This window comes from Lontra canadensis, unplaced genomic scaffold, assembly GCF_010015895.1.
Source record: "Lontra canadensis isolate GAN:19392208 unplaced genomic scaffold, GSC_riverotter_1.0 scaffold101, whole genome shotgun sequence".
Lineage (NCBI taxonomy): Eukaryota > Metazoa > Chordata > Mammalia > Carnivora > Mustelidae > Lontra > Lontra canadensis.
Window position 1 is genome coordinate 5,433,298 of NW_022631095.1, and position 26,819 is coordinate 5,460,116.

The 26,819-nt window shown below is 39.6% G+C and overlaps 2 protein-coding genes across 5 annotated transcripts in view; one reads left to right on the forward strand and one right to left on the reverse strand.

Annotated features, from left to right (window-relative positions):
* The window catches only part of SLC20A2 (solute carrier family 20 member 2), a 100,710-nt gene extending 87,462 nt beyond the window's left edge, over positions 1–13,248 (reverse strand). For 2 of the 3 annotated variants that reach the window (XM_032838026.1, XM_032838020.1), the window contains exon 1: positions 13,149–13,248. The gene's annotated coding sequence lies outside the window, so the exon portion shown is untranslated. The other variant, XM_032838024.1, reaches the window with a different exon arrangement.
* Positions 13,146–25,771, forward strand: SMIM19 (small integral membrane protein 19). Of its 2 annotated transcripts, none has more exons than XM_032838027.1 (4): positions 13,146–13,314; positions 17,341–17,478; positions 19,061–19,185; positions 23,885–25,771. In XM_032838027.1, exons 2-4 carry the CDS (start codon positions 17,345–17,347, stop codon positions 23,947–23,949), a joined length of 324 nt encoding a protein of 107 aa, XP_032693918.1. In that variant the 5' UTR covers positions 13,146–13,314; positions 17,341–17,344; the 3' UTR covers positions 23,950–25,771. The 2 variants fall into 2 exon arrangements, with proteins under 2 accessions (XP_032693918.1, XP_032693919.1); XM_032838028.1 differs by having other exon boundaries at positions 23,889–25,771.
* The last annotated feature ends 1,048 nt before the right edge of the window (positions 25,772–26,819 follow it).

Genomic DNA, 26,819 nt, shown 5'->3' on the forward strand with positions numbered 1-26,819 from the left:
GGGATCATGCCCTAGCCGAAGGCAGATGCTTAATGATGGAGCCACTCAGGCGCCCCAAAATAAATAAAATCTTAAAAAAAAAAAAAGAAAGAAAGAAAACAGAGAAGCAACCACATGATAAATATACCACTGTTTTTCATTGGCAAGGTAAAAATGCTCACATTTCAGAAATTTGCCTCAGGTAAGGGTATAAAAGGCACTCCCTTTAATACAGCAATTTTTCCTAATTATCAAATAATACTTTCATAAATATATTTTGAAGACTTCTCATCACAGTTTTGTTTATACCAGTGAAAAATCTGATACACAGGTTACCATAAATCAGGGTTTAGCTAACTATATCGTTGTGGAGTCTTACAATGGAATACCATGCAGCTATGCAAAAAGAAATGAAGGTATTAACCCACAACAATAGGGGTATGGTCTATGGATATAGGAACCAACTGAAAGACTCCCAATGGCCACAGCTAGAAAAATTAGAGCAATAAAGTTATACTGGATTTAACTCGAAAGTATCAATATCCATTGGTCTATACTGATTCAAATAAATGACTCAATAGAGATAAATGGGAGAGGACAGATAAATCTCCTGTGTAGAAGAATTCCAAATAATATAGGCAGAAACTCTGCTTTTGCCCTTCAGAAGGTAGAGCATAATTCTTGCTCCCTAAGTGTGGGCTGCCTTCCTTCCAGAGAGCACAAGAAAGCAGAGGGAAAAAAAGTAACTTTACAATACAAAAACCTGACAAATACCACCCCAGCCAGGATACCAAGGTCAATATCAACAATAAAGTCACACAGATAGGATGCACCCTTGAAATGATGTGATAAAAATAGCATTTCATCTCTGTGGCCTCCCTCAGTCTAACCCCATATAACCCCAATCTAACCATGAGAAAAACATCAGACAATCCCAGCACAGAGACATTCTACAGTATCTGACTAGTACTTCTCAAAAGTGCCATGTCCTGCAAAACAAGGGAAGTCTGAGAAACAGTTACAGCCACAGAGAGCCTAAGAAGACATGACGATGTATTGTGGAATCGTGGATGGGATCCTGAACCAGAAGAAGACATGAGGTAAAAACTAGAGAAATCTCAATAAAGCAAGGGCTTCAGTCAATTATAATGTTATCAGTTTTGGTTCATTAATTGCGACAAATGCCCCACACTAATGTAAGAAGTTAATAATAGGGGAATCTGGGAACTCTCTGTACTATCTGTGTAATTTCCCTATAAATCCAAACTGTTCTAAAATAAAAGGATTATTTTTTAAAAATTAAAAAAAATTTAGTAAGATATAAACTAACAATGATGTGAAATGATGGCCAATATATAATGACAAGTATTACTAGACAATATCCATGCTAAAAACTTACCTTTGTTTTAAAAATATACATATATGTATTTTATTACAATGTTTGCATGATTATACATCAAAATGTTAACCTCTGAATGGTAGTTACTAGTGATTTTCACCACCCCCTTATACTTTTCTGTATTATCTGACTTTATTCTTTCTACTAAGCATCGATTACTTTGAACATTGAGCCTTCTATAACCTTATATACTATAAACAAAGTTTATTTTTTTGGGAAAAAGTTAGGCATACAGCACAGGATTAACAAAAGTACTCCCTGGTTCAAAATAATATGCATTTATAAAGGTAAATTTTACCTTCCCAAGAGGAAATATTCTATTTTTTGAAGATTTGAGAGAGAGCGAGCATGCGAGCAGGGGGAGGGGCAGAGACAGAGGGAGAAAAGCAGACTCCTCACTGAGCACAGAGCCAATGCAGGGCTCCTTCCCAGGACCCTGAGATCATGACCTGAGCCAAAACCAAGAGTTGGGACGCTTAACCACTTAAGTCACCCAGGTGCCCCAAGGAGAAATAATTTAAAAGTTAGTATGGAAAAATGAATGAAAGCATGAGATTTAACCAGACTTAGCTTAAATTCCTGGTTTTACCACTTATTGGTGTGACCTTGGGCAGTTCAATAACCTCCCTCAATGTCCTCATTTTTATAGTAGGAAATATGTAACACAACAAACCTATTGTTCTGCAGAACTGCCCTAGCATTTACTCCCTTGTCAATGTAAACATACATTATATATTATATATGAATGGATAGTATATAAAAACTATTTCATAACATCAAATTTTATTAGAAAGAATTACATTAGCAGTAGCAAAGACTTCAGTGTATGTCAAGAGCCTGGCCCTACTTTTGGACCCTAAAAGCCAAGAAAAAAATAAATCATTATTTGAAAAATTTAGTTTTGGGACACCTCGGTGGTACAGTTGATTAAGCGTCTGCTTTCAGCTCAGGTCATGATCCTGGGGTCCTGGGATCGAGCCCCACATCCGTCTCCTTGTTCAACGGGGAGCCTGCTTCTCCCTCTGCCTGCTGCTCCTCCCCTGCTTGCACGCTCTCTCTCAATCTAATAAATAAAATCTTTAAAAAAAAAAAAAAAAAGTTTAGTTTCTCTAAAAACCTAACAGGGACAAAACAGTAAAAGACAAAAACGCACCTCAGCTCATTCTACATCATCTGCAGCAATTTCCCAAATACCTCTGCTAACTAAATATTTATTATGGGAATTAAACATGTCATTATTAACATGCCCACAGACCGGAGAATCTTCCAGAGAACACAAGTGAAAGCCACTTTTCTAATCACAACCAGCTTAAACTAAAACATCAAGTCTCCCTTTCTATGGAAATAGTTTCCCTATCTATGACTATAATGTCAATACAAATAAATACCAACCATAAGATACAAACTATTTAAATCTCATGACTGTAAATCATGAACTTTAATAGAGATGCTCTAAACAAAACATATATTTTGATCTGTAACACACTTCTAGGCTGGTTGCTTTATCTTTAAATCACAATATGACAGACTGGTCTAACCTCGTTATGACTTAATGGACTTTTATAACAAGGCCAAAACACCCAGAGCAGAAGAATCAATTTGTTTCATCAAATGAAAAGTGTGCCCAGCCTGATTTATCATATAGTCTAGTAGACACACCCTTATCTTAAAGACCCGTTAATTTAGGAAAAAATTAATCAACCATGAACAAAGTAATATTAAATTATTGGGCCAATTTTTCCTACTACATAAGAAAATGCAGGCTGTTCAGTTTGGTTCTGTTAAAGGAAGTTAATTTAAACACCTTTTAAAATAACAAAAACATAGGTAAAATTCGGGAAATCTATTCAGGTTGGTATATATAATCCAGTGTGGGGACTACAGCTATGCAAAGACTGATTTTATAACGTATTCAAAAGTTTCTGTCCCCAGTAAGTCTTACCCAACTTTCCCAAAAGCAATCATTACAAAGATCTATTCCAATGATGTTGTCACTCTTGCTAAATAGTTTATAGAAGCCTGTGGCACACTTTTGTCAAATACATTTAATGGTAGCAAATTTTAAATTCTCTAAGAACAGCTCTGATTTATGCGAACAGACAACTGTCACTGAGAACTACAACTGGCAAAGAGATCAAATAACCTCCTTTGACTTAAAAAAAAAGAAAAAGGATACGGACTACAAGGTTTTGAGTAAGTTTAGTTTTCTTAAAAACTATTAAAAGCAAATTTAAAATGGGAATTCCAAGCATTCTGAGCAGCAATATTATCTACACAATGAAACTATAATCCTACATCGTGTTCTCCAAATTTTAAATAATAATTGAATAAAGGACCTTTACTGGTACCTCATATATATTATCTCAGTTAATACATATAACACTCCTAGATAATTATCACTATTTCAAGGGGAAGACACGGAGTCTGAGTGCTCTGAGTAAGCTGCCCACGTAATAAGGGAGACACCAGCAATGATATCACAGTCAGAATTTATACACAATATATAGTCACAGTTATATATGTATGATACCTAACTTTCTTAGGTTTTTGACCTACACAATTGGTCTGTTCCTCTAACAGCTACTACACATGTGTATTTTAGCATTTGCCATCCTGTACTACAATCACCTACTTACCAATTTTCCCTTCCAGAGAGAATAGACTATGCTTTGTTCATCTCTGTAATCCCAGAACATAGTCCTGTACTTAGCACATCTACATAAATTTCTTCTTAGTAGCTCATCCACAGTTCTGATGTTATTTTTACTAGCTGCTCATAGGTGGTGAATATTACAGAAACATCATCAGACCAGTAGCCATTCCTTCAGCTTCAAGATGCTCAACCACCACCACAATTAGAGAAGGCTCAGCCAGAAAGAAGGTCCCATACAACCGACCCCAGTGTGTATGGTTATTCTTAAAATCTGAAGCAGCACATTACGTGTACAGGGCTCTTGTTTTTTTAAGTTTCATAAAGCTGCATCTACACTTACGTTAGTCTACTTCCAGTAGTTCAGATACATTATAGAAAACTCAGTCACAGAATCACTCCACATTCAGTATATACAAAAATTATGGAAAAACACAAGACAACATATCATCAACAGCATAAAATAAAAGCTTGCCAATAAGCTACCTTTTCATTATAACATGACTACAGAGTCCAGAGGGGCAAAACCATACAATTTATGTGCTTTCCCACATGAGAAACTAACAAAGTCAGATGTTAACGGCATTTTTGAGAACGTTACAGTGTAATTATAAAATGACACAGGTTAATATTTAAGGCGACATCAAATCTCTCAAAATAAAATGAATGTTTACAAGTTTCTGTTCTGTTAAACATTAAATAAAGGTGTTGGAACTTAAACGGAAATGTAAAAATACAGATGACCTAGAACTAAAACTAGTTAACAGAATTAATGGTATTTTTCCTTCAGTTAGGGGACCTTTTACCTAAAAAATGTTAAAGCATGTGGTTTGTTTTCAGTTTTCTTTCCAGTTCTAGAAATTGACTGTGAATCCTTTTCTAGTATTTACCTTTCTCTTCCCACCTTCCACCCACTCCTATCCCCAAACCTGGTTTGGATGTCTTTTTTAATCTTTCAAAACAAGGGAGTGAATTCAAATGTCACGAACTCTTGGATAAAGAGTTAAAATGATAGCATCATAGGACTATCCTGACTTTCTTTAAAGTAGTATTAGTCTTCTAGAATACTAATCTAATTCTTAGAAGCAGAAAACACAGGAAGCTCAATGTTCCAAGAAAAGTTAATAATAATTGATTCATCCTGGCTACCCAGGAAATACACAGCAAGGATCTGTGTTCTATGCAAATACTGACAACAAATCCATCTAGTAATACCTACCACCCGGGGACAAGAAAAACAGAAATAGAGCTCACAAGGCAAATGCACAATGACCATAAAGTACAGAAAGAAAACATCAGCAATTAAGAGGTGAGAAGGGATCAGAGCTGCATGAAACACAATAGATCAGGGAGCTTATACTGACAGAGGTAGATGGGGCAGTGGAAAAGACAAGATCACCACTGATGGGAGATGAGAGTGGGATGCAAGTGGACAGGAAGTGAGGTGGACACAGGTGAGGGGTAAAACAGGAAGGAGCTAGAGATGACAGAAGCTGAACTGCAAGAGATAACAACAAAAGACTTGGAGGCAACAGAGTAGAAAGGAGGCCCACCCAAGGAAATAGTAAGAACAGAAATCACTTTCAAAGGGAGGCTGAATCATGGAAAAGGCAGGAAGTAGGCAAAACACAGATAGCAAGCAAGGAATTCTGGACAGATGGGGGAAAAAAAGGTAAAAGTGACACAAGGTGATAAATAGATAAGGTAGAAAGGAGAAAAATGGGTGAAGCAAATAGGCCTACCAGGGAAGGAAATATTTATTAAAAAATGGTTTCTGGAATTTCAGCTTATTAAATTTTAAAAGCTGCTCTTTTGCCTACATTCCTCTCTGCTGCATAAAACCTGATTCATAAAAATAGAGGTTTCCTCAATTTAAAAAGAAGAAAACTATGGATCAGGTCAACTGACTCAGTTGCAAAAGTAAGAAGGGTTGAAAACAATAAAATTTACTATTAATGATTTTAGTTGTAAGCCACAAACCAATTTTTATACTGAAAATGTAGAATATACACATTAATGACTTTAATGACCAAATGCTTCATTTGTTAAGTACAAAAGCTTTTCTCTCCTGCTTCATTTGCTAGTTACAAAAGTGCTCTCTCCCCTCTTCCTTTCCTCGCTCTCTGCACTTAACCAGCGTTTGGAGAAATCCCTGCTTCTTACTGCTTCCCCCAAAAAGGAAAGTGCAGAGTAAGAAGGTAGTATTTACATCAATATGCTAAGAAGAAGTTTGTGGAGGTTTAAAACGAGTTTAAAAGAGTAATGGTTAAAAGACGTTGTAAATTTTCTATAAGTTTTTACAATCCATGTTATTCTGGTCTCCTAGATAACTAAAAACACAACACAGACATCATCCTTCATTTCCACCTAAAAAGAGTAGAGGAAAACCAAACATTGAACAAGAATATAAAAATAGTTAAGAAGAGCAAATCTGAAAAACGAATGGAAATTATTCTATTCTTGATCTTAGAAAATAACCTTGGGCAGGAGAGAACAATAATAGAGATCTATTTATGAAGATATAATTCTTATTTTTAAACTGAAAAAATATGGTCATTAGATCTTCAGGCTAAAAAAATTGTGCAAGAAAAAGCAGGCACACAGAGAGGCTGAGAGTAGATAAAAGATGAATCTAAAGCCGCAAGACTGTGAACAAACAGCAGCGCATTATGAAGAAGCAATTCATCAACATCCTGTCCCTGTAGTAATTACCGAGCTGAAGCTGGTTTCTGCAGCCCTTCCCATTTCTCCTACTATAGCCACTAGTTCTCCATCCACATGAAATAAAACTCTGTTCATGAGGGGACTACCAGCTATTGCAGTAGAGGAAAGTAACTCAAATATTATACACAAAAGCATCTGGGTTAACAGAGGTGCTGTAAGAAACATGTAAAGATATGTGCTAGAGTCTTTCACTCATATTTTCAGAACTATCTTCTTTCAACTCCTCAAAACTTCTAAATGATATTGGTGTGCTTCTTGAAATCTGCCTTTTCTTCTTCTTCTTTTTTTTTTTTTTAACCACTCTTCCATGAATATCTTAATGAGTCACTTGGCCATATAGTCCATTCACAGGCATCACGAACATATTATTATCGACTTCTGGAAATGGATGCTGCTCCACAGGTTTTAGGAGACTTCTTGAAGGAACAAACCTGGTTCTTTGGTCTCTGTTGAGGACATGCTCAAAACAGGATTCTCTCTCATACTCAAAGATGACATGGAAGCCAAGCTGAGCTTTTTCCAAAGTAAGATACCTTTAAAAAAAAATTTTACAAAAGTTAAAAATCAACTAGATTTTAAAAACATGAAACTCTAATAAAGCAGCACAAATTCTCACACAGTACTACATTTTAGCTAAGATTGAAAAATAAGTAATTTAAATTAAAAAATTTTAACCTTTCACTTCAGCTTTAAATACACTATATTTTCAAGAAACTTTAACAAAGCATCATAAAATACACAATAAAAATACTGCAAATAATGGACAGTTCCTGAAATTAATACAAAAACATCTGTTAAAATTGTAAAGAAATTCTGGTGATTGAAGTTTTAATCTTTACCATGGCCAGGACAGAAATCAGGCTTTGAGAAAACACAAATTTTGCTGCATTCATGTATTACTCGAAATTGTGTGAACAAGCACAGTTTATATTAAGCTGTAAAATGAGCTACTGAATTGACTTGGAAAATTTCTTCCAGCCATAAAATTCTGAAATTACATGTTATCTGGTGACACAATCTTGGTACCACTGAACCAGCTCTAGGCAAGTCATCTGATTTTGCCTCAATTTTCTTATCTATAAAATACAAGGCTGGTACTTACAGAGGGAGGCGGGCACTAGGATCACTTAAGGATCCTTTAAAATACAGATACCCAGGCCCAGCTCTAAAGAATCTGAATCTTTAGGGTAAGGCTAAGAGATCTGTTACTTTCATCAAAAACCCTGGGTCATTCTGACGGACACTCCTACTTAAAGAACCACCGCACTAGATCAGCACTGGATCACATTCAGGATCCTGCTCTGAAAACCCTAAAATTCATCCAATGGGACGGTAGAGATTTTATCAAATTACCCCATACTGATAGAACAAAAATACATGAATCAGTGCTTCATTTTCTCTTTCCCTAAAACCCCCCATTTAGAGAAGAACCTGAAATTAAGATTAAAGCTAACACACCAGTCGGAAAAACACTTCAACATAGATTATTTTAACTCCAATTATTTCCTAGGATGTTTAAATAGAATACAAGGGTGCGACAATATCCATAGTTATAAGCTGCTTCCCTGACAGGCCATCCCCAAATATGTGCTGATATTAAAATGACAACTCAAATTATAAAGCTATCCCCAAGACAAACAACATGACCTCCTGCCCAGCAGAAAGGATCTAAAACAAAGAATACTATACCTGCAGAGCGTGTGTCCTCCCTGGGTGCTAACCAGGATTGGGGCCCATCCTTCATTCAAGGGCACTTCCTCCTCTGATTCCTGGACAGTGGGGGTGCTGACGTATGTACTCCCCTATCTCTGGAGTCGTTTAGATTCAGTGACTCTGTTGATGCCCAACACCCCCAAAATAATACTGTCAGCTCCTGACAAAAGGGACACAAAAGTGGGTTTTCAGAGAATCCCATTTCTCTTCATCTTGCTTCATCTTGCAGCCCCACATCCAATTCCACACAGCTTCAGAATCACTTCACTCCAGGTCTGTCATCCAATCAACAGCACAATTTTACAGTTTTTTTCCACCAAAGAAATATTTCTTGGTTTGAAGAGGCCTCCTGGCCCCAACAGTGCTCTCTACTGCCCAAGACAAGCTGAAAAAGTGGATCGAGATTCCACATAAGGACAAAGCAAATGGATAGAAGCACATAGGAAACTTTCAGTAACACTCACTTCCTGGTAAATTACTACTGCTAGGGATGAATCTAGTAAGTGTTTAAAAAAGAAAAGCAGTAAGACATCAAGTATCATTCAATATTATATCTCACGTAAGTTTTCCTGCTGAATCACTGTCCTAGAATTCAGTACCTACAAAGAGTTATAATCCTCGTTTAGCTCTGAGATTCAAAATTCAGTTTCTTTCCCCTTGCCTTTAGTCATTTCAAAACACTGCCCCGTAACCATTTGTCAGACGCCTGTATTTGGAAAATCCACAGCATTGTTTCTGCAGTGCAGTCACTACAATCTTTTATGCTATTCTGAAATCTGAAAGAGGCTTTTACAGTTGAAAAAGTAGTGTCAACTTTTAGATCTCTCTTCTTTGGTAAAGTAAATTTCCCACAGAAACGACACTGATGGTGGGGGGGTCAGACCACCTGGGTTCATAGCCAGTCTCCCTATTTACTATTTGCATTGTGATCTTGGTCAAGTAACTTAATTACCCTGCTGTGCCTCAGTTTCCTCATTTTAAAAAGGAGATTCTAACTATACCTATTACTTCAGAAGTTCATTATGAGATTCATATAAATTAACAGGCAAAGCCTCCAGGAACAGTATCTGTCACATTTTAAGCACTACCTAAATGTTAACTCTTATCATTACGTTGTTTCATTTAACTACAAATTCTCATACTGTTGTACACAATGTTTGCCTACTAAAATACTACGTACTTGAAGACTGGAACCACATTTTCAGTATCTCTGACGTTTCCCCTATGGTATCTAACATTCACTCAGAAAGCAAATATTAAGGGGCGTCTGGGTGGCTCAGTGGGTTAAAGCCTCTGCCTTCCACTCAGGTCATGATCCCAGGGTCCTGGGATCAAGACCCGCATGGCACTCTTTGCTCAGTGGGGAGCCTGCTTCCTCCTCTCTCTCTGCCTGTCTCTCTGCCTACTTGTGATCTCTGTCAAATAAATAAAATCTTTAAAAAAAAATAAAAAAGAAAGCAAATATAAACCTACTCTGTAGATATTATTATACTATATAAACAAGGAAACATAGTACCTTACCAATAGTACCTCATCAATATATATTCTCTGCCCTCGAGTAGCCTCTATTTTAGATGGGGAAAACAAAACACGGAAATGCTCATATAACAGTATAAAGCCATAAAGGATTAAATGCCAAAGTATGTGGCACAAACATCGAACATCAAAGGTCTTTTTGTGGGCTGAAGATTCTGTGAAGGAGGTAAATTGGAGTGGCCAGGCCACTAAAGTGGGATCTTCAGTAGTGCAAAGAAAAGAGGATTCCGACGTGTTTTTGTTCATTTTACGGTCACTGAGTGAGTACCTTCTATACGTCAGGCTCTGTTCTCGGCTCTGGAGATATGGCAATGAGTGACAGAAAAGATCCCTGTACTCTGGAGCTTCGAAGGGCACTCCACATGAGAGCCAAGTTTTGAAGGAATGAGAAGAGCTTATCTCCCAAAAGGATGAAACAACATTGCTTAAATGCCTTACAAACAGGAGCCAATGCTGGCATCACGGTCGCTCTGACTTTACAACAACGACAAACATACAGAAATGGCCTCCATGAAAAATTCAGTTAACTTTCATGTACTGTATTCTAAATGTTCCGTTGTTCGTAAAACACATCAAAGGGATATTCTCCATATTTCTGGATACATATAACATACAAGAGATTTTAAACACATAAGAGTTAATACTACTGGATTGATTTTCGTAACAGAGGCCATTGGAGGCCCAGTTCCTAAATTCTGCCCAAATGAAAAACCTATTAATGCTTTGCTGTATACCCCTGAGCTTTGTCTCTACCCCCAATCCACCCACTTTTTCCTTTCTTCACTTGACCTACTAGCGGCTGCCCACAAATATCAAGTATCTACTAGGAAAGTGCCTGAAGATGCATGTGGTGACAAGATGACAAGAATCTGTTAGTCACGATGGGTGGAAGTATTAACTCCAAAAGAAAATACGTGCATTTTTTCTTCTTCTATCGTTACACCGAAGACAACTCTACTTATCCCTCCCCAAAAGAAGGCCTGGAGGTAAACGAGCCCTCTTATAAATACTGACCGGCAAAGCATTCCCAATCTCTTCTTCTCCAACGAGTGGGCCACTAGAATCTGGAGACAGGTTAAGTCCAATGTGCACTCATCACAAATAAGATGCATTTTTCCAAAACATCTCCCTTGTCCTCTCCAGTCCTTCTCACCTACTTCCACTCTCACAAGTTGCAAACTGTTAGACCTCACCATCACTCTCATCATTGTTATGCCTATACAAATCATTGTATCTTTGGAAACACAGTCAAAATAAACTTCTTGATTAAGGATGTCAGAACTACTCAATTAAATCCAGTCAAAATGTTCACCTCTTAAGCACAATGTACTGGACTCCAAACTGCTTATGATATTAAAGGCAAAATGAAAAATTAGGTAGAGACCCCACAATGCAGATAATCTAACATTCTTAACATTTGTATACCCACGAATGTTAGACTCATCAACAAAGTAATAACCAATCCACTGATTTTTATTTCCTTGGTTTGGTATTGGAAAATTACTCTTCTTGTTTCATCATCATTTGTTGATCCCTAATTAGGAATGCCACTTAGAAAAAATATGGTAGGAGGGAGACTTTCAGAAGGCCATTAGGGCTTCCCCAACATTTACCTTCTACCAATGTCCAAGAATAGCCTGTTCACTGGGTGATGATGGTGTGTTATGGGAACTTGGATAAATGAGACACGGTGCTTTCCAATACCCAAGTAAAGAGAATAATTGCAGTTCTATGCAATTTTAAAGACATCTTCCAACTTGAAAAACATATTAATTTACTCTATGAGTCATTTTATATTGCCAACACCCTTTATCGCAAAAGCAGAAACAGAAGTAATTAATAATACACATACTCCACATTTAGACCTATTCAAATCAGACCCATGTATTCAAAAATTTTTGAGCAACCTATACTTACACAAAAGTTATCCCAGAAGATTAAATGAGATAAAGCATGTACCATTTGGCACAGGCCCCGCAAACAGGCAGTACTCAACATTACCCGTTATTATTGTTCCTAATTTTCCAAATTCAGAGTCAAACTAAATGGTTATAAGGCATATATATGGCAATGTCTGTATAATACATAAAAACTAAAATGTATTAATACTATAAATATAGCTAGTACCTTACTGTACCAAGCAATGCTCTCCAGACAAAGGTGAGCTTAATTTTAACAGAATGAACCACAAGAAAAGGCAGAGAAAACTTGCTAAGGGATTTGGGCTAAATGTTAGCTCTTACCTCTGCTTATTAATTAAGACTACAACTTGTACAAGGTCTAGGATGAATTATAATTAGCAGTAAGCTGACCCTAGAGAACTAGCTCAACATAAACAGTTAAGACCTCAAGCACGTGGACAATGACCATTTATGCCCAAGGCTGCCACCAACCACTGAAATCTGATGACTTCCACACTGATGCTGAAAACCTGCATAAATTCATTACCTGTCTTATGCTAGAAAACCTATTTCTCAAATCCCTATACACACTTTTTTTTTTAAAGACACAAAAATCACTTCAACGGACAATACCGCAGCATCCTGGGCACATCCAGTTTTTAAAACACAACAGTCTCAGCCACGCAACATTTATTATGACAGAGGAAGTGGGAAGACAGTGTGGAGAGCATATGCTTTCTCAAGTGAGGTATCAAAGTAAATATTAAAAGTAACTCTATGTCCTCATTACGGAAAAAAAAAAAAAAAGTCTTCGTGTTGCCCAGCTTAACCCTGATTTGTGGGACCATGCACATTCCCCCTCCCACGCTTTGAGTCACGCCCGGGCGCGCCGAAGCGGGGCGGGAAGAGGCACGGAACTCCGGGCAACGACCTGTCCCCGCTACTTCTCGCCCGGTGTTGGCGCACCACAGCTCCACCCACGTGGGCTTCCAGACGCGGGCGGCTACACCCCCCGCCGGCGCCGGCACCGGCGCCCGGCGCTCCGGCCCGCCCGGCCCGCCCGCGGGGGGCTCCGGGCTCGGGCCGGGGGCTCGCGGAGGGCGGGGGGCGCGCCGGTGACGCGCCGCGGGGGTTGGGGGAAGGGATCCCGGCTCCACTCACGCGCCCGGGGGCGGCACCGGAGCAGCCGCGGCGTCGCTCCCGTTCAAACACTGAAAAGGGGGGCGGGGAGGGCGGGGGGAAAGACCTGGCTCCTCGTTTCATCCGGAAACCGGCGGGCCGGCAGGAAATGACGAAGGCAGAGGTCGTCCAGGTCCGTTCGGCGACCGGGCCCCGCGCGTCCGGCGCGACTCCGGGGGGAAAGAGCCCCGAGCGGAGCAGCCTGGCCGCGTGCCGCCTCTCGAGCCAGCAGCGTGAGTGGACCCGCGTCTCCGCGCCTCGCGGGCCCGAGGCGGGGCCGCGTCACCCGGCCCCGCCCCCTCGCCCGCGCGCCGCCCCGCCCCGCCCCGCCCCGCCGGGGCCTCGAGCGGGAGGAGGAAGGGATCGCTGCCCGCTGCGCGTCCCCGGACCCGGGCCCTGAGCCTAGCGCGTACCGCGAGCCTCTCAGGGTCGTGAGGAATAGTGAGGCTCCGATTGCGGGAGATGCGGGCGGTACACCGAGGCAGCCACGCCGGCGACCGGGGATGGTGCCGTTGAGCGCGGGTGTGTTCGCATCCCGCAGGGTTTCGCAGCCTGCGAGCGGCGAAGCGCCAAAGCCGTCCCGGCAGCTCCGGGGGCGGCCGTGGTCGCTTCCTGGGAGGGGATTCTACTCTATTCCCGCGCGGCTGGATTTCTCTCCGGGAGGAGAGGGTTGTCGCAGAGCCGGGGGCGCGACTGCAGGGGCTCAGGTTTGGGTGTCAGGTGCATGGGACAGCCCTGGCCTGTGCAACTTGGAGCAAGTTACGTAACCACCACTCCCACCTTACCGGTTTCTTCGGTAAAACGGAGCTTCAGGGCCTCCCGGCAGAAATGCAACATGCGGACTGCCCTACTGGTGAACCCACAAACTGCCTCCTTCCTCTTGGTTGAGGGCCTGTTTACTTCGTACCCTTCTGATTCAGGGGCTCAAACCTTCAGTGTTTCAGAGGACAGAGAAAGGAAATTACATTTACGCAGTGCGTTGTGTTGTAAGGCACTGTGTAAGTGATTCTAATCTGAATTTGTATTAAGATAGCAAAGCTCTGAGAGACAAAAATGGCAACATTTAAGGCATTATGACAAATGCTACACAATTTTAGAACCACCTAGATATGGAGTCAGGAACCTGAAATCAGGAAACGGATTTTAAAACTTATGATATAATCACTTGATCCCTGGAAAATTTTCTCCTAGTTCTCAACCAAGTTAAACTAAAACTAACCCCTTAGTTGCCATATTTTGGGAACTCTGTCTCTGGATACTAATGTTTTACTTGGGTCTTAATTCAGCTCATCCTAGAATTTCCTTACCGAAATTGTTCAAGCATTAGTGTCCAAGAAAAATATGTGAAAAAAGTTCAGTTTTCTCAAAAGAGCCCTCCATGACGATCTGGGCACATGGCTTGCTACCTTAGTGATCTTGCTGAAATATTAACTTCCCGGGAATGCACCATTGTAATGCCATGGGCATTTTGCTTTAGAAGAAGGCTGTGGTGGTATGAAGTAACTACTTAGCAAGTATGTATGTGTACACTTGGTTAGACAGTAGCGTGCTGGGAGGTGACCGTCATGGTTAAGGCCACATGTGGGCCATGGGTCTGCACTATGACTCCGCACAAGGCCATTCCTTATTCCTGGCAGTCTTGCAAAGTCGTGCCATTGGTCATGATGGAGGACTGGGCAGGAGAGGCCTACCCTCAGTGCAAATCTTTCACAACTACAGTACTAAAAATAATTCAAGTGCGTGTCCCTGGAACTGTGGAATGGTAGTGTCATTGCATACCAATGATGTTGTATAATACATGTTGTTTCATTCATGTTAAAATTTTACCATTCTGGGTCAGTAGTAATTCAAAATCCTTCTCTAAATACTATTCAAGATCGACATATTTGTAGCAGGATGATGACAAGCTCTATAGGAATATACCCCTTATTAAGTGGCCCATGAACAGAATTTTGTGAGAAATTGAAGCAAGAAATTAACCTGGGTCAGATCCATTCAGGTGTAGAAAACAGGTTAGAAAACACGTGGGAAACACTTCCGTAATTTGTCAGGTAAAGGACACCTGAGAAATGTTCTAGTGGCCATTGCTGTATGTCTCCTGTTTCTTCCTGAATTTAACAGCTCCCAATCCTGAAACCTACCACCCTTGTGGCATAATTGTCTGTGGCCTTCTGCAGCATCTCAGATCAGATATTCAAAGTCATCTCTTTTTGCCCAAAACACATTCGTTGTTGTTACTTTTCAGCACCAGCAAAATTCTAGATTCCATAAATCATAAAGATAATTATAGTCTCTTGTCTTCCAAAAGTTTCCATTTCTAAAATAGACTGATTACTTACTATGAATCATAATGTTACTTTCAGAGAAATTCTGGAGTTTAGTTTTAGGAAATAAGAATTAAAACTGTGAATATACCAAATCACCCCGTGTCTTCCACTCTCTCAAAAAAAAAAAAAAAAAAAAAAATCTGTAGCCAGTCTTTCATATCAAGGAATTGGGTATGGTGTGATGTTTAAATAATATTTAGATCTTATATCTATAAATTTTTGTGATTTAAAGTAAATTGTTTTTATTAATACTTGGCTGATTTTCACAAGACCAATCTTTATATTCATCGGACACCAATAGGTCTTTTAAAGTTTTCACTCTCGACCTCAGTGTCTAGAGGTTAAGTTATATGATCATTCATGACACTCACTTTATCATAAATGAATACAATATGTCCCCAAACATCTGACAAAAATTTCAGATGTCAGAACAGGGAAAACATGCCACCTGGCCTAGGAGCAAACTTATGGAAGAATTTTATTCATTTTATGCAGAGGTGAGCTATAAGAAAGAAAACAGACATTTCCCTTAATGCACACTTAATAACTTACACTAAGCCAGATCTACATTACAGAACATTTGGAGGCTTACAGGAGATGGAAGATATTTTAGTGCAACAATGTCTGCAAAGCCTTCATTGTTGTAGGATGTCTAGAGAAAAATTGCAAAACAATTTCTTGGACTTTTCAGATACTCTTTTTCTTGGAATTAGAAAATGACTGTCTTATTCTTAGAAACTACAGTACATTGATCACCTATCGCTTGTTCAGTTTTTCTCCTTCTTATAGAATGTCTTAAAAATGCTTTTTGGTTTTTTTTTTGTTTTTTTTTTTTGTTTTTCACATAATAGGTCATTTTACTTATTAGACTTGCCTTTTATGTCCAACAGAAGGGAGGAACTTTTTCTTCAAGGAAAAATTCAACTAACTCTCAAACACAAAGAGGAAACCATTACTCTTATACTTGCTATTTGATACACTGGCTCTTACCACTCATATTTTCTGTGAAAATGTCCAAAGAATCCATTTCCGTGAATAGAAGTCACAGCTGTGTAAATAGCAAAAAGTAACTTTTTATCCCATAGCTTCTTTCAAGCATATTTGGCCAGGAGGCCAAAACTAGATAAAGCTCCCAACATTTTCCACTTGCTGGAGAGGCCAGTGGAAGAGCATTGCAATGGCTGTCTTGTCTTCATTGCGATGGCTGTCTTGTCTTTTCTAGGGTGCCGTCATGAGCATGACAGGTTATTTTTTAACATCACGGCCAGTTGTTTGGGTCTGTGTTTTAAAATATTTGGGTGCTTTTGGGCACCTGGGTGGCTCAGTCGGTCAAGGATCTGCCTTCAGTTCAGATCATGATCCCAGGGTCTTGGGATCAAGTCCTATATCAGGCTGTCCTGCTCTCCCTGCTTGTGCTCTCTCTCTCTCTGTCAAATACATAAATAAAATCTTAAAAATAAATAAATAAAATATTTTGGTACTTTCATCTGGTGATAGTTATAGTTCAGAAACCGGACAGTAACACTTCAACCATATATCCTTTTTGTTATCTTTTCGTAATTGGGTTTTTAAACTCCAGTTTTCACTTCACTCAGAAAATAAAATGTTTCAAAATCAAAAATAAGGGGAAATATGTTACACGCCCTAGTTATGTAGGCCAGGAGTTGGCAAACTTTTTCTTAAAGGGCCAGGTGGTAAATATTTTTGGCTTCAAGGGCTGGGAAGCAAAAAGCAAGGATATTATACAGGTACATTTTACATTTTAATCACTTAAAATGTATCTGTTTAGAAATGTAAAACCATCCCTAGCCCCTGGGCATCCAAAAGCAGGTGGCAGGCTGGAGTTGGCCAGCAGGCCTTATATTTGCCAGCCCCTCTACAATCGGTCTTACCAGCACTAACAGAAACCCTACTCCCTTCTCTTTCTTCCAGCCCCATGCCTGGAGGTTACGGGGTGATGGGTGACGATGGCTCTATGGATTATAGCGTTCATGAGGCCTGGAACGAAGCCACCAATGTGTACTTGGTAGTGATCCTTGTTAGCTTTGTCCTCTTCATGTACGCCAAGAGGTAATATTTTTAGTATTTCAGGGTTGAAAAGAAAGCAGGCGTTTCAAAAGTTGGCATGTTTGTTTGTTCCAAATTAAATGCACACAAATAATTTCATCAGTATTTTTGTTCCTGCTAGGGAAGTACTTCTCCTCGGGTCTGTTCTTGAGCTCTGGATGCCAGTTTGGCTTTGAAGAGCCCGTTGCTTTAAGATTTAAGTCCAGCTCTGGGCACCCTGACTGGCTTTATATTATATTATATAATATATATTATATACACTAAATATATAACATATATGTGTGTGTATATATATATACACACACACATACATACATACACATATACACATATATTATATTTCTAATATAGCTCAGTTTGATCATCCAGCCTGGGTTCATTGTCCCTGAAATGCAGAAACTCAAATTCCTATGTTTTTAGCAATTCTCTCCTCACACATTTTAACTTTCCCTTCTGATTCTGGTACACAACCGTATGATAGCACTTACTGAATTATAATGGTATTATCGGACGACTTGTCTGTCCCTTCCACAAAAACTCCAGTCCCTTCAGAACAAGGACTTTGACCTTTAACCTTTGTGTCCCTGACATGCCACATAGTGTAAATCCTCAATAAATATTTCCTGCTTTAATTCCAGGTGTTGTAGCATAATTTATTCTTTTCCATACTCTCTGGCTCCTTTCATTTAAATACCAAAGAAAAAAAACAAAAAAAAAGATGGGTGCTTTGAAGAAGAAAAGCAGTTTTAGTTGGATGGAGTCACTTCTCCTTATAGCCACATGCTTCTTGGTATTCTTCACCAAGGTTAAAAAATCATTCGATAGTTCGGAGTAATTAGTAATTGAGAAATAATTGATGTTTGGCCTGGGTAGCACCTGCTCTCAGGCAGGCAGTTTTGCCCTTCTGGGCCACATGACCCACCTACCCCCCCCCGCCCCGCCTCCCGCCCCATCTGGATCATCTGGCCCATTGGCAGCCTGGTCCCCGGGGTGGCTGAGAGAAGGCTCCACAGGTAACAGGTTTTCTCCAAAAATAGCCACCACTTCCTCCCCACCATCCTGTTTTAAAAACAGAGACACTGTTGTTGATTTTAAGTAGATGGATCCACTAAGGCCATGCCATTGTATTTAAGAAATACAGTGATTCATTATTTTCCAAAATTAAGATCTACTCGCATTCTGTTTATTTTCTAACCCAGTAATTTAGCTTTATTTGGATGACACCAGAGGGAGGAGAAAAATAAGATATTTTCTAGTTGGTGCATTTTGCCATCGAATACTAGATTTTTGGAGGGGTGCAGGAGTAGAAGCACAGTGGAGGTACGTAACTTTGTTGTATGAAGTGGCTGTGTTCAGCTTTCTTCGATTTCTTCAAGCTCTGTGGCCTTACACATATAACTTCATACTTTTTAGTTAAGGGAAGAACACTGGAGCCAAGGAAGCATCTCACAGAGACAAAAGAGAAGATGAGCTCATTGTTACTTAAGTCCTTTTAACGTAGCTTCTAATTACTATGGTCCTGAGTCCATTACAGACCTGTAGCTATTAGTATAAATCTCTCTTTCGTATTGGTTTTGTGTTGTAGGAATAAAAGGAAAATTATGAGGATATTCAGTGTGCCACCTACAGCAGAAACTTTATCAGAGCCCAGCTTTTATGACACAATGAGCAAAATCCGTTTAAGACAACAACTGGAAATGTATTCCATCTGTAAGTATATTCTGTGTTGAATGGAGGTGTGTTTAAAAATCGATTTTTTGGAATTGAATTCAATTAGCAAAAATTATCCGAAAGAATTGGTAATGAAAACTTAGTGCGTCTTTTAGATGCTCAGCGCAATGTTAGCAAAGGCAGATCTGCCGTGAAGTTGACGCTTCGGGACCCTTTGCTTGTACAGGGCCTATCCAGGACCCTGAGAATAGCCCTAAAAATGTGCTCATATGATGATATTTTTTATAAATTTTGCAAAAATTCAATATTTGAACCATCAGTTAAGACTGTTGTCTCTGCCTGCTCCAATCTGCCCTCTTCTGCACTTCCCCTCATGTGGAGTAGCATTGAAGAAACCAAGAGCATTTGGGGATCTGGCTGAGGTTGAGTTGGACCTGCTTTGGTTTGGGTTTGAATTTTGTATTTGTGGAGTTTGCAGGCATTTCCATTAGAACTGAATCACTGCAAGCCGAAGCAAAATAAGAATGACTTGCAGGGGTGCCTGGGTGGCTCATACTGTTAAGCCTCCAACTCTTGATCTCAGTTCAGGTCTTGACCTCAGGATCATGAGTTCAACTCTTGCACTGAGCTCCATGCTAGGCCTGAAGCCTACTTAAAACAACAACAACAACAACAACAAACAAAACAAAACAAAAACCAACAGCTTACAAGAATATGGCATGTGATATCAATGTGCAAGGCCAGAGTTCATGTCTTAATATGTCAGATAGTACTGAACACCAAGAGTATGTATGTCAGGAACAAGAAATAACATTTAAAATATATGGAACCAGAATGAACTGTACGCCTAAGCCACAGCCTTTTATGCCACTATTTAAAAGAATGAGTTGTGATTGGGCGCCTGGGAGGTTTAGTTGGTTAAGTGTCTGCCTTCAGCTCAGGTCATGATCTCAGGGTCCTGGGATCGAGCCCCACAACGGGCTCCCTGCTCAGTGGGGAGTCTGCTACTCCCTCACCTTCTGCCCCTCCCCTCTGTTCATGCATGCTCTCTCCCTCTCACTCTCTATCTCAAATAAAAATCTTTTTAAAAGATTAAACATTTTTAAAAAAGAAAGAGTAGTATTTTCCAAGATGTATTATGAAGTGAGAAGAGCTAGATAAAATAGTATATATACCAGGATGCTACTCTTTTAAAATCAAATGACCAAAATATCCCTTGTGTTATCTATGTGTAATATAAATGTCCTATGTAACCCATGGAGGAAGGCTTGGAAAGATACGCGTCAGATTATTAACGTACATTACCTTTTGGGACTGTGTGGGATTTAAGGGGAAAAGACTGGACATTTTTAAAAGACATCTACAATAAAAAGTCAGGTGTGTGTGCACGTGTGTGTGTGTGTATAGAAAGAAGGAAGAAAGGATGATCACCCAAGATATCACTAGTATATACCTTGGATGGAATGGAATTTTAGGTGAAAAATAGAAAATAGAAAAATGAAATATAATTTCATTTTTTGAAATGAAATATAATTCATTTTTTTTATAAACATATAATGTATTATTAGCCCCAGGGGTACAGGTCTGTGAATCGCCAGGTTTACACACTTCACGGCACTCACCATAGCACATACCCTCCCCAAAATGAAATATAATTTCATCTAAAAAAAAATAGAAAAATTGAAAAATGTGTGTGTCCACATATGTACACATATACATATCATACATATCATATGTGTATACACATATGTATATACACATACACATATCTTTAAATAAATAAAGACTTTATTTATTTATTTGACACAGAGAGGGAGCGATCACAAGTAGGCAGAGAGGCAGGCAGAAAGAGAGAGAGGGAAGCAGGCTCCCCGCTGAACAAGCAGAGAGCCCAATGTGGGACTCCATCCCAGGACCCAGTATCATGACCTGAGCTAAAGGCAGAGGCTTAACCCACTGAGCCACCCAGGCACCCTAGAACCTCTAAAGTCTCAAGCACAAATTTTACCTTAACTAGTGACAGCAGTTCCTTTAGGGGAAGGAGCTGAGTGGTAGCTGCAGTACTGATCAGGTAGGAGAGAGATATGCTTTTTACTGTTTCCTTTGTTCCTTTTGCATTTTGTACCATCCGCATATGTTACCAGTTCAAAATAAGAAGTAACATTTAACAAAGCAGCCTTATCTCAATAGCCAAAAGGCAGAAACAACCTAAGTGTCCTTGACGGATACGTAACATGTGGTAGAGAAATACGGTCGGATGTTATTCAGTCTTCAAGAGGAAGGAAATTCGGACACATGCTACAGCACAGATGAACCTGAGGACATTATGCTTCACAATTATTCTTATGAAGACAAATAAGCCAGTCACAAAAGAACACGTATTTTACTTATAGGAGGCAAATTGGCAGAGACGGAAGGTAGAATGGTGGTTGCCAGAGGCCTGGGGAACAAGGAGTGGGGAGTTCTTGTTTCATGGGTGTGGAGGTCAGTTTGGGCTGATCGGAAGAGTTCTGTGGACGGCCGGTGATGATGGTTGCACAGCACTATGAACTGTACACTTAGAAATAGTTACAAATGGCAATATTTGTGTGTATTTTACCACAATAAGAAAAGTTCCTTAAAAAAATTTAAATACTAAAAAATAAAATGAATGTAGAGCCAGAAGCTCTATATGGAAAATTATAAAACATTAAGTTTCCATGCATGGCCAGTCAAAACAAAGTTACTTCCTAGCAGTAATACACTCAATAACATAGTCTATACTATCATAAACCAAGTATAGAGGTTTTTTTCTTCTTTGATGCCATAAAATATAACGTATCAGAATCCCTGTGTTTATAAGGTGTGCTAGTTTTCTGCTGCTGCTGTAACAAATTACTAAAAATCCTGTAGCTTCAAACATCGCAAATGTGTGATATTACAGTTTCGTAGTGTAGAAGTCCTACAACAGTCTGAAACCAAGGTGTCAGCAGAGCCCTCTTACCGGAGGTTCTAGAAGAGAGTCTGTAACTTTGCCTATTCCAGCTTCTAGAGGCCACCCACATTCCTCTGCCTCCATCTTGGGAGCCAGCAGCATTTAATCTTTCTGATCATTCTTCCTTTTTTTGTAGTCTTTCTCTGCACTCAGGAAAGTGTCTCTGATTTTTGAGGCCCATGTGATTAGACTGGGCCAGATAATACAGGGTACTCTCTCCCTCACAAGGTCCTTACCTTAATCACATCTCCAAAGTCCTGTTTGCCCTGTAAAGTAACATATTCATAGATTCTGGGGACAAGGATGCAAACATCTTTAGAAGCCATTTTTCTTTTAAATAGTATATGTGTGGGGCGCCTGGGTGGCTCAGTCATTTAGCAGCTGCCTTCAGCTCAGGTTGTTATCCCAAGGTCCTGGGATCAAGCCCCCCACCAGCCTTCGTGCTCCGCGGGGAGCCTGCTTCTCCCTCTCCCACTCACCCTGCTTGTGTTCCCTCTCTCGCTGTGTCTCCCTCTGTCAAATAAATATGTAAAATCTTTAAATAAATAAATAAATAAATATTACATGTGTGGATTTGCACATTTTATGAGTCCCCTCACAGTGGCTCATTCTTAGTGTTTGTGAGCTATCTAGTCCTGACAGTCTGGCAGTTCAAGAGGAAATAACAAAAAAATTCTTTTTCTTAAAGAGGATTCCCAAAATTGTACAAACTTTAGGCCACAAAAATTTGGATGCACCCTGAGTAGAATAAATAAATAGTATCTCTTTCTTGGCTAGTAAAAAACTTAAAGAAGACAGTGAAAGTTTTAACATTCACAAAGATTTTAACTCCATACTTTGTCTAGTTGCAGGTTAAAACCGTTCTTCTTCAATAAACATTTCTCAGAAGTACAGAAAGGATACAGAATGCCTATCTGTTTTTCTTCTAGTTTATATCAATGACAGCATTCAATAATAAGTCTCTTAGACTCAAAAGTTGAAATACAAATTCCTTATGATGTGGACAAAAGTAGTATTATTAACTTAAGGTGGAAGTGGGAGATAAGAAAGAAGGAAATTATAAAATGTTAATTTAACTTGGGATGCCTGGATGGCTCAGTCGGCTAAGTATCCAACTGTTGATTTTGGCTCAGGTCATGATCTCAAGGTTGTGAGATCAAGCCTCACATCAGGCTCCATGCCCAGTGCATTCTGCTTGCCCCTCCCTCTGCTCCTCACCCCTCCCTCCCCCCAACTCATGCACACACACTCTCTCTCAAATAAATAAACAAAATCTTTTTTTAAAAATGTTAATTTTAATAGCTTCATTAAAAAATTATTTTAGGGGCACCTGGGTGGCTCAGTGGCCTCTGCCTTCGGCTCAGCTCATGATCTCAGGGTCCTGGGATTGAGCCCTGCATCAGGCTCTCTGTTCAGTAGGGAGCCTGCTTCCCCCGCCCCTCTCTCTGCCTGCCTCTCTGCCTACTTGTGATCTCTGTCAAATAAATAAATAAAATCTTTAAAAAAATTATTTTAAAGCTCTGAATAATCTTGATCTACAAATAATGATAAATATATAAAAATGGATATCAGCAGTATTGAGAAATGAGAGGATCACAAAATATAATAAATTTTCTCTAATAAAAAATTATTTAATTCAAAGCTAATTCTTTACTGAGAATCATGACTTGACTGTGATTTAATGATGTTAGCTAATTATTTTTTTACTTTTTATTAATTTTATCTCTTTCTTTTGTTGTTGTTTTTTGTTTTGTTTTTGAATAGCAAGGAAGTATGACTATCAGCAGCCACAAAACCAAGCTGACAGCGTGCAACTCTCGTTGGAATGAAATCACAGAAAACGAACAACATAAGTAATGGTTCAGCAGTCTAGTAGTAAGCTCCTAAATATACTAAATCATGAACAGCATTTTTTTTTCAAACCCTATGTCCCTAAAATCACTTCACTTGTCATTTCTCCCCAGTTTTATTTTTCTTTTCAAAATTACATCGCCAAGTCATTTATTATACCAAAAAAGGGGGAAGGGGAAACAGGGGAAGCACAGACTATAACCAGGGATGGTGGTTTTACCTTGTGAAGACCTTTGATTTCTTCAGGATACAGTCCGTGAGGAATAGAAATACATCTTTGGAAGTGACACTCTGGAAAGTATGCCACTGTGATTTAGACATTTTTGTGAAATTCAAAAGTAAAAATCCAGTCCTTGGAAGAATATCATCCTCTTCAGTCGTATTCTGTGATGAATGTAATACAGGTAGTGGACAAATTTGTGTTCTCACTGCTGTCCTTACTGAGCTTTCATTGAATTAACGATCTTCGCTGCTTCCGAACTTGTGCAGGAGACCGTCTTTTCTACTCTCTGCTAATTGTGGAAGCTTTCTGTGATTGGAATGTTTTCCCTTCATTGTGTTCCCAGGAGCTTGTTTGCTTTTTTTTTTTTTTTTAATACCCAGTTTCATCCCATCAGAACAGTCTTCTTTGGACCATGCTGGAGGCATGCCGCTGAATAATATACACCTGTATACTGGTGTTGGCAACTTGCTTCTTGGCCACGTAACTCTCAAGTTTAATGTGACTGGTTCCTTACACTTTTCTCTTCTAGCATAATTAAACTTCCCTGAAAACTCTCCTGTCTTGTACCGTACATTGAAATGTTTTTACCTAGTTCTTCAAGTTTATTTAAATAAAAGTTGGTGGGAGGTAGTGGCCGGGAAATTTACCTGTCCCCATCATTGTCATAGAATTAGTTTTTGAATCCAAGCTTGTCTTGATTTTAAGAGTTAGAGTTAATATTTCAAGGATTGTTTCCTTTTCCCTTTATAACTGTGAAGTAAAGAACATAAATTTTAAATGGAAAGGTTTAGACCAAATAAAATTATGGAGGGAAATTGCATTTGCTTTTAAATTTTATTATTCAAAAATGTCTTTCTTGTACAAGGTGAATTGTTGACCAAATGGAATAACTCTTTCTTGACTCACAGAAGGGTTTGAATGCACTACCAGTACATACACTGACTTCAGGACTGTAAGCAGTTAAAATTATGGGCAGGAGGTCGCAGAGCAGCAAGGGAACAATCTTCTTAAACTCTGCTTTGCTCTTGGGAAAGCCGCTTTATATTTCTGTGAACAGAAACTGTAATGAGGAGCAGGAGCAGTTTCCTTGTATCACTGACATGTTGCACAATCTGGACAAATGACAAAATCTGACCATCTCAGATGATCTGTAAAAATAGTGTACATAAGTAAATGTAAGTCCCAGTGAAATTGACTGTGGTTTGTTTTTGGTTTGCCTCCACTAGCTACAGACAGTCAAAACCAAAAGGTGGTAGATACTTAGGTGAGCATCAAACCTTGGCAAGGGAGAGGATGAATTCCTCCCCATTTTTTCTCTAAAGCCAACTGATGGGAATCACACCCCAACCCCCCACCCCCCACTGGCAGGAACAACAGCGAGTCTGCCTTTGAAGTTGCTTCTCAGCTTCAACAGCTGAGCTGGGAAAGGGCTGGAAGGCCTGCAGCCACACTTCAAAGCCACACCAGCTGATAGTACCGCTTCTCCTCTCCCTAGCCCCAGCCCACTCATCCAAGGGTTCAGTGAAACTATTTTCTTTGGAAGAAAACTGGAATGACTAATAAACTGGTAACTAACACTTGTGTTCTCCTTTTCCTCGTTTCTTCTCTTTTTAATGCATAAGATCTTCAGCAGGAAGCACTGGTGAGCCTCTCCTGGTGTCCGGCTTCATGGTGGTAAATCACTGGGTGTTTGGCTAGCGCCGGCCAGGCCAGCCACACTAAAGGAAGAAGTTAGCCTCCAGAGGGCACAGGTGTTTGTTATTGATCTATACAGGTGGAAGTCTTTATGAATCATAAATGAAATGCAGAGTTGATCATGAAATTGCTGTAATGTCAGAACTATTTTAAGGCTGAAGAAGAAATAGATAAAATTATCATAATAAAAATAATTTACATGGCTAAGAATACATTTAACTTAGAAAATACAATTAAAGGGGGAAAGGACAAAAATATATTTTGCGGAGCCAAGTACTTCATTCAACAAGCTGTTGTGGCGTATAGATTCTGTGCTAGCTCTCTGTGATCTAGAGGCTATTCTAGTCTAGTAATAGAATCAGAACAGGAATAAGGGCTGAAAAACCAAATGGAAATAGAAAAGACACTTGGCTCACCTCCAGCCTGTATGCAAAACCATGAGCATCACAAAGTGGGAACTCAAGCCTAGTCTTAAATCTGTTTCCCACTGGACGCCCCCCCCCCACCGCCATTAAAGCTAGAGCCAAACTTACACAAAACTATAAGGCAAGAAAAATATCCCACTCCTCTTTTTGTCCCTCTTCAGCCTCCTGCAAGTCTGCTCAGCACATCCTTGAATGAGGATGTGAGAGTAAGGCAAGAGGCTCCAGAACCAAGGGGGAGAGCCCTACGAACTCCCCGACGCACATGTGGAAACAGCAGCAGCTCCCTCCTGTCCTTGACCTCTCACCCCAAAATAAATGAGGGGCATTTAGCTTTGGATTTCATACTGATGTATTCTCCACCTTTATTTTACTCAGGAATAGTAAAAAACGAAAGCCAATTGTATAGACTAGTAACATTCCACATTCCAGGTAGGAAGGGGAGATAAATCCGAGGGAGGCTGCTCACTGTCCAGGCTTATTGGTAGTAGTCGAGACCCCAGTGTGA

What these genes read in the sequence shown, in the direction of transcription:
- SMIM19 (XM_032838027.1), top strand. Translation starts at nt 17,345, where the DNA reads ATGCCTGGAGGTTACGGGGTGATGGGTGACGATGGCTCTATGGATTAT. An exon ending in CTCTTCATGTACGCCAAGAG is followed by an intron (nt 17,479 to 19,060) that starts GTAATATTTTTA and finishes TTTGTGTTGTAG; the next exon opens with GAATAAAAGGAAAATTATGA. An exon ending in ACTGGAAATGTATTCCATCT is followed by an intron (nt 19,186 to 23,884) that starts GTAAGTATATTC and finishes GTTTTTGAATAG; the next exon opens with CAAGGAAGTATGACTATCAG.